The 8,886-nt window shown below is 40.1% G+C and overlaps 1 protein-coding gene across 1 annotated transcript in view; it reads right to left on the minus strand.

Annotated features, from left to right (window-relative positions):
- Nucleotides 1-6,651, minus strand: part of LOC109974487 (junctional protein associated with coronary artery disease-like) — a 7,951-nt gene extending 1,300 nt beyond the window's left edge. Inside the window, exons 1-2 of the mRNA XM_020624691.1 lie at nucleotides 6,517-6,651; nucleotides 1,359-1,791 (exon numbers count right to left, since the gene is read on the minus strand). Of these exons, the coding sequence (XP_020480347.1) occupies nucleotides 1,359-1,684 (326 nt within the window). The 5' untranslated portion in view covers nucleotides 1,685-1,791; nucleotides 6,517-6,651. The remainder of the gene's footprint in view (nucleotides 1-1,358; nucleotides 1,792-6,516) is intronic.
- Between the last annotated feature and the right edge of the window lie 2,235 nt (nucleotides 6,652-8,886).

Consider the following 8,886-nt stretch of genomic DNA (forward strand, 5'->3'; position numbering starts at 1 on the left):
AGATCAGACTGATCCACTGTGTTGCAATAAAACACAGTTCAGGAGAAAATTAAGAGAAGAATGCCTTTTTGTTTGAGAGACTCTGTAACATTACAAGCATTTGTATCATTTTAAAAATGCTTGATGAAACAAACACAAAATGGCAACTGTGTGATAAAGCCGTGCTGCCTGAAGATAATTTTAGTTATGGTTCCATATTTACCTCTTATGTGCAGAATGTGGCTATTAATGCATCTTGCACATCAAAAGCAATTATCTTAGAAAAAAGCATACTTTATTGTAACAGATTAAATCTAAACATTTGAGCTTAACTTCTTTGTGTCAAAGAGAGTAATTTGGTTAAATTACAATGTAATTTAATTTTCAGATTTTCAGTTGTGGCACTTTTCTTGCTGTAGTTAAGCATCACCGCTGAATGAAGCAGAGGAAACACTGTGATATCCATTAATGTCCCCAGGCATTCAGGCAGGTACATCCAAGCATATTTCAAGTCAGTTACAATGGAACCAGAGTGTGGATTTGACATCCTTGTTGAAATTCAAATGTAAGTATCAGATCTTTCAAATTAAGTAAATCAATAATTGTATTTTCTCAGGGTCTTTTATTCATGGTTATGACTCAACCACATAAGGGCATGATTTGCTGTTAGCAGTTCCATAAAAACACAAAACTAATCATGTAAAATATGTCATAAATACATATTTCAGTATAGGTTTGTAAAATATCCTTTCTAACTTAAAAAAAGAACTTAAAAATGGATAAACTGTAATAACCCCTTTTAAGAGCTGCACCTCATATCCGCACTGCACTAAATCACTGTACAAAGTCAACGGATCATCCTCAGCAGCATATGCTTCTGTATGGCTGAGGGGAGCCGCGCTGTGCACACTTGCCCAGCAACATGCTTACATCACAGAGCACGTGCTGGGTGTGATTCAGTGTGCCAGTGTTTACAATGGAGTGATTACGCTGCTCTCTTGAAGCATGTTCTTTCTCAGTTTGCTCACTTAAAAGTGCTGCTGTTTACATCTGCCTGTCTGGTGGAGGCTGTAGAGACTATATCAGCGCATGGGTGGGCTCCACAGAGACACAAGCCACCTCACTCTGCAGGTATGCAAACAACTCAAATGAGTGCAAAGGCACCTTTCATATTTCCTCATATCCTAACATAAGCTATGTCAGTGGTGCTGCTGCAGTCAGTGTTCTGCAGCTCTGGAAGGAGGGGAAAGGGAAGAAGAGGAGAAAAAAAAACCTGCGCAGTGCAGACTCAGTTTTGCATGCACTACCGAAGGACCCCAGTGAGAAGGGGGTGGGGGTGGGGGTCGCAAGAAAGAGAGAAAAAGAAAAAAAACACTCACCCGCTATCTGTGGCGAGAGAATCACCCAAGGGCTGAGCGTCACCTAGGATACCAATGCCGGCTTCTTTCCTCCTTTGGTTCCTTTCCCCACTCTCATTATCTGTGGCAGGGGAACCCTTCACCAGGACCTGCCTGCTGCCGTAGATGCCTGTGATAGATGCCCCCCGGTCTGCCTCATACCCATTCAGTGTCCTCCGGCCAGCCCTGTTGTCCACAAGTTCACGCTGGAAATCAGCAGGGCGCTTGTCATAAGGCGGGGCAGAATGAGGGCCGCTCTTGGGCAATTTATATCCGTGAGAAATGAGAAGGTCCTCCACACTGTACATGGTGGCGTCTCTCTCACTTCTGGACAAGAGGGCAAAGGTGGGTGTGTTGCCTTATGCGCAGTACTGCTGGTGGAAGCTGGAGCACGGTTGCTCAGCAGAGGCCATCACTACGGAGAGGACAGGGATGGGAAGAGGGACCGTGTGAGCAGATCGTTTGTGCATGCGCCTAAGTCAAGGATGTCTTTTTCAACACACTAGCTAATGCCAGAAAACTGATGTTTGTGTTGCCTTTTCCGTTAATGTTCCAGCATGTGCTTTGCTGTGTCCTAAATTAAACATGCACATTTACTAAACATAACACTGTGACATTTTATTTTGTCTCCAAGAGCAACTTTGCAATGTGCAACTGAGTTTTAAAGATCTACACTGCAGAGTTTAAGACACCATCTTTTTTATTCTTACAACCAAAATGAATTGTCTGAACATTGGACAACTCTCTGCATCTTGAAACCAGAAAAAGTGTTAGTAACCACACACCTCATTCCTCCCAAATATATGTTTTCATCTTTCCAAAGGATTAAAAACCATAGTCTAACATAAGAATTGCTAAACTGAGAGTGGTGCCTGTCCATTAAAACACTGCCTACATAATGACCTCTCAATCCTTTGTCTGGGACAAAAAAAAAACATCCGCAGCAATCTATGCATGTGGATATTTAACTCGGCTGACCCAAACTGTGCATATGACTGCAGTGCAAAGAAATAATTCTACATTAATGAAGAAACAAGACTTTCAGTGTCAGTCTGTATCAGATAATCAGGTAATTCCTGCCATTATACTTTGAATCATATAGTTGCTTTCTTGCTACCTTAATAACAAAGTGGTATGCCCAAAGAGAAAATACAGTGTTCAATATAAGTGGTTTAATGTAATATACACTGCCCTTTGTCGCTGCACCATGCAAGGTGTATACTCGTAAGTTGCACATATTCATGTGTCATAATGGCATCAAGAACAAATATGAAACATTTATTGTTATGTAATTAGCCGCTGCTTCATATAATCAAATGTATGTATGTATATCATATGTATGTGTAACTTGCAGTGTTAATTAAAAAATGTAGTGAATAGGAAATTTTGGTGTAAAAAGAACTGAAAACAAAGTAAATAGTAACAAAAAAACTTACATTGTTTGCATCTTCAATTAAAAACTTCATGTTGCAACACGATTGTTACTTGTACAAATGTATATACAGCATTCATCAATCATTTCATCTTAACAAAAAGAATGATTTTACATCTCTGTGGTGGTGCATCATGTGGTATATTTCCCCTCATTTATTTCATCACAAAGGTTTGGTAAACCAAACCAAAACTTTGTAAACCAAACCAACCAAAACCTTTTCAGGCCACAGCATCAAACATGCACATGATTAAATCTGTTCAACAACAAAGTGACAAAGCCATGTTTTTAAAATTTTTAGCATTTCTCTCCGTGTCTTTAATAGTCTATAAAGCATGGTTACATGGTGGTGTTTTTGGCAAAAATTACCAAAATTGTATTGTTAAACTAGAGTTAGCAGTGCAATAGTTAAGTTTTTCATTAGTGATGAATCAGAATCAGAATTGACTCTGGTACATCGGCTCTCAATGTCTATGTACATTAGTGATGAATCTGTCTATTGTTGCCTTAATTCATAAATCGTTTGGCCTATGTGTGTGAAAATAGTGAAAAAGGCACATCACAGTTTCCTAAAGCTTAAGGAGATGCCATCAGATTGCATATATTGTTTAACCAACAGGCCAAAGCAGCAAATCCTCAACTGAGAAGCAGAAAGTTGGGAAGGTTTGTCATTTGTGCTTGAAAAATGACTTAATCAATGAATCAAATCCTAAAATAATCACAGCTTACTTTTCCACTGATCCACTAATCACTTACAGTAATCAATCATTATTTTAGGTTTAAATATAATGCAAACAAATTAAATAACAAGAAGAATGTTATGTTGACTGCTTGAACACAGACTAATGATAAGTTCCTCTATTGTTTGTGTGTATCTGTGTATATGTGTGCACATGTGTACATGCAGCCCTGTCTGTATTTACCTATGTATTTATTTGAAGAAAATACTCCACCACTAAAATTGAAATGTTCAGCTCCGTATTAGAGCATAAAAGAGGGTTGGAGGTTGTTTAACAAAATGTATATGTATGTACTTAAATGTGATCCAGTGATATACAGGTAGAGTAATATCTAATACCAAATATAATAACAGACTAAAGGCTACAGTAAACTTCACATCTCCATAAATGGTCAGGACAGTTATCAGGTCCTGTTGTATTGTGCATGAACAAAATGCACTGGTTATACTATTCACTTACAGTGAACAGCAACCATACCAATAATAAATAATAATAAAGATGATTAGACATAATGTCCTTTTTGACATAGCCATACACCATGGATTCCATCAACGGAGATTATGAAATAGGTGTTTTTTCTATACAGTGCAATGCATAATTAATACCTTATGGTGGGACAATACGGTATATAAAAATGCTAATCACTTTTTACAGATTGTAAACATACAATAATCCCAGTTGTATTCAATATAAAATGAATGTATTGTACCAAATATTACAACAGAAGATATTAAACTTACAGAGTTTAACAATAAGGAGATTTGGACTGCAACTAATGATTGTTTTCATTAGCAGGTAGGATTCTGGCATTAAAATGAAATTATATCATCAAAATAGATGCAAATTATTTTTTATGTCAGTTGATTAATTGATGTATTGACTAACTGGACTACATACAGTGGGAAAATAGTTTCAGAAAAACTTTACTTTAGCCAAGAAATTGCTCCTTTGACATCACAGATTGCAATATAACCATTATACAAGGGATCATTTCATTTAAATGATTTGGAAAAATTCCCTCCTCTTCTCTTGACCTTAAGGTGACCTTAACACTTCTCACTTTGTAACTTTGTCCACCTTGTAGTTAGGAGTTGCCTCTGACCTGGGGGCTTTTTTCCTAAAGCATGACTCCCTGTAAGACTTCAGATCAACCTGCAGCCTGGAGATAATTAAGACTATCCAGATGTATAAGGCTCAGCAAAAATTTCCACTTTAAATCCAGACTCTGTGACCAGATTTTCAAGGACAGCAAGTGGAAATGGATTGGCCGGTTTATGAATGTCATTGTAACTTCACTGACTGGACAAATCTTAATAACATTTCAAAAAATCTACATGCTGAAATCACAACTTCTGATCTATAAGTCCTCCAACTATTCCCGGCTCTTCAAGTGGAGCGAGTAGATAACGTGGTAAATGCAGCAAAAAAAAAGAAAGACAAAAAAAAAACCTGAAGTTGAGGGCTTCTTAAATTAGTCAAATCCTTGTGCAGTCATGACCAGCGAAAACAGACTGATATAGAAAAGTAGCTTCCTTTAACAAAGAGTTTTATCAAAGAAAACCAGAGTGAACCGGATACACAGTGGCCCTGTTTTGACAAGGTCACAGCTTCAAATGACTGCAGTGGAAATATGGCACATGAGCAGTTTTTTTGCATAGCAACAACAAAACAATCATTAATAGTTACAACACAAGTATATGTTTACATGCACACATTGATATGATGGGGGATATGACAGGTTCTGTGTACAGTGAGAACTAACAATAATGTCTGATGTTGTCAAAGTTGCTCTTGAGGTCAGTGGTTGGATGATAATTCCTGCTATTACGAGCTGAGTCCATTTCTGCTTTTGGAAACATCCATTTTTATGTGAAAAGCTGCCATTGATAACTTTCCTAAAAACACAACTTTAACTTAGAAGTTGACTCTAAATTTACTTAAACTTCCAAACATTTTTTTATTGACCACCACACACCCAAGCACTGAGGGAGGCACCCAATGTACAGGCAGACCTAGCAGACTGCATGTACAGGTAGTGGCCACTGTAACACATCAGCACTAGCAGGCAGCACCGCCCTAATTGCTAAGGGAGTGTACCTACATCTTACCTAGTGACAGGGAAACAGAGCGCCACAAATCAGGCTAATCATAAAAACCGCTTATGCAAACTCATTTAAAGCACAAGTTCAGCGCGTTCATGATTAAGAGCACTTTGTGGTAAGCAAGTCTATCAGTTTACCTTAAAACATCTTCCTTCCATCATGTTCCCTGGATGATAACTCACTGCATGAAAAAAAAAAGATTCGAAATAGATCCGTTGTATTATAACACATAGCTTTCAATAATACATCACTGTTGCAGGAATAGGTGCCTATGCATAGATACAGCATGACCTACTATAGCCTTTCTATAGGCTGCTGCAGTGTATATGGCACAGCCTACGTAAATTGACTGCTATGAAATGATTTTTCAGATCAGATCCCAATACCTGTTTCGCCCTGTGCCGCATGTCCAGCGCCTACAAGAAAAAGCAATCCCTCTACCCGTAAGTTGAAAATATAGTCAGCGGTTATGTTTTGACGAAAGCAGCTTGGCCGAATCATAAGCCCGTTGCAAATATTCCCCGAGAAATGCACGCAGCACCGCGCAGCAGAGTGCGCACATCCCCGCCTCGCCACAGCAGCAGCGGCGGCTCAGCGCTGATGTGTCGAAGGGCGAACATTTTGAGGTGTGTGCGAGTTGACGCGTGGTTAACGAGGAGGTTTTGCAGATGCGTCTTCGCTGACTGTGAGTGTTTACCAAGACCCGCTGCCCTGCGCTATCGGGGAGGCTACGTGAGCCACAAAAAAAGACACAGCAACCCCTCCCTAGAAATAAGCCAGTGTCGGGAGAGTGGGAAACAGCATGCAGCGGGGATGCCATAACACTGCAAAAACGAATATGGGCGTAGCGACAGAGAGACGCATACCTGGGAAGATGCTTGGCGCGGCCGTCGCAGTTCCCCTGCGCCCAGCTTCAGCTGCTGAGACTGAGAGCACTGCACAGAGCCTGAGCCGAGCATGCCTATTGGTAGGCAGAGACGCGCTGGTTGCTGGCTGCCTGGACTGGGCTCTCCTCACTACAGCTGAGGTGGGGTGGGCGCCTCACATGTAGACAGCTACAGAGAGGGATGTCAGAATGGTTTCTTCCAAACTGTTTATCCTAACTTTGCTTTTTTTCATAGCAACAGTCATTTTTTCATTCGCTCTGGCATAAGGACTTGAATGATAACTAGAGGCATGTGGAGCAGTGAGGTCTTTGTATCTTAATCTCTGTCACATTTGGTACATTAAATCTGGACTGAACACACCTTATGTATTTCTGCAAGATATCCAACCACTGCTTGTACTTATTTTAGCTGCATTACTCAACCAATTTTCAAAAAACTAAACTAAAAAAGCCCACCAACTTTGAGTAACAACTTTCAGTATAAACACCCGTCCTGTTAAGTTTTAGTTGTGCAGTGTGGCAGCCAGCAGTACCGCGCCCTTGGTGATGCTGGTGGCTCGTCACTGTGTGTGTGTCCCCCTCCCATCCAATGCCAAGACAGCTTGGCTAATTAAATGTGCTGGGCTCAGGCCTTCCTGTGCCAACTGTGACATGCTGCACTATGAGGGATCCCTCTTTCGCAGGAGTGACAGGCAACATGCAAGTTCCAGAGATCCACTCGCTGATGAGGGAGTGTTGTAGGATGACCTCGGGGGTTCCTGCAAAAGAAGCAGGAAACGGGAACAACATGCAAGCAGGCAGGGCAGGGTCTGTGATAACCAGGGCTAAATCTCAATTTCCTCAATTGCATCCACATTTCCTGTACTTGTGTCTTAGTCCTGCCCACAGAAGATGCATGGAAGAGATACAAGGAGAGAGGAACTGAGGAAACATGCATAAACAGACATGAGATGTCCTTTCCTCCAATTCTTCATCTGAAGTGTCGAATCACCAATTTGCAATAAACATGTGTGTTGATTAATGAAAGACTCCCATGAAAGTTGGTCTGTTGTATTTTTGCTCCTGGCAGCCTCCTTGCTCCTTGATCCTCACTCCTCAGAGCTGATGTATGAGAGCTTTGGGATGTCCTTCAAGATGGCGGACTGGGACGACTTTTGGGTCGAGCGAGGAACAATAAAATAAGGAAATTGAAATGTATACTCGAACAACGATTGAGAGTGGAAATGCACCAAAATAAAAGCATAAAACAGGAAATGTAGAGAATCATGACATCCACAAGCTAAAGCTAGTACATATAATGGATTTATGAATAGTTTCTTGTTACTTTGTTCATGTTTCTGGCAAGTGGAATATCATAAAACACAAAAACCAACCAGAAAAAGTGATGACTGGGGACACTTTTATACTCTCCTAGTGAGAATTTATGAATAGGTCCTTTGGCTGAGTTTGCAGTGGTTGCCAAAGCAGTGAAATCCATCCAGTGTGGAGGCAGCGCAATTCAAGTGATCAAAAGTAGCTAAAGTGCGTTGACCCAATACAGGCCTTATTCTGGGACACCTGGTTGCCAGACTCATAATAAATGATGCATCTGGCTGACAGTGACCTAAAGCTAACCTGAGTGTCGCTTCATTCCAGATTTGTTTAAGTGCACATCTTCAATAGGCAGCTGAATGTGCAAACCATACATGTGCTGTAGTCGGCTCACATTTGATCCTCCAGTGCCAATACACAGCCAAATCTGCTAAAAACAGACTGATTGTACTTGGAAGGTATTAATGACAATGTCATGCATCACACTCAGCAACATTTGTTCCACTAACTACATCATCTTTCCTGTAGTTTAAGCAAGATTTCAGCTGCTTCTCTGTTGGAGATTAAGAAGATAATGGCTGGAAAGTTTTGGATTTCAGCTTTAAAAGCTCTGCTCAACTAGAGAACCGTTTATTCAATTTCCAGTCCAGATTTCGCAGCATTTAACTGATGACCTTGTCTTTTAAATGCATATTTTGCCCAGATCACTTGTCAGTGAGACAGAAATATGTTGCTGAAAAAACTAGGGACATTCAAATGTTGTGTGAAAATGTGGTTTTGTGTGTGCATAGAATTATACATTCATATCAGAAAGTAGCAATAAAGCCTGATGATGTTTTGAAAAGCCCCGTGTTTAACTTTATTGTCTGTTTCCAAATCATTTTTATCAGTGCACTAACATTAGCCATGCACTACAGCAGATATTTTCCTCACACTGAGACTGGAGTTGTATGTTCTACTGTAATGTAATTTAAATAATAATTGTGTTTTATTTTCCTGAGCAGGGGTTTTTGGATTAGTCATTGATTTTTCTCATTCC

This window comes from Monopterus albus, unplaced genomic scaffold, assembly GCF_001952655.1.
Source record: "Monopterus albus unplaced genomic scaffold, M_albus_1.0 scaffold335.1, whole genome shotgun sequence".
NCBI lineage: Eukaryota > Metazoa > Chordata > Actinopteri > Synbranchiformes > Synbranchidae > Monopterus > Monopterus albus.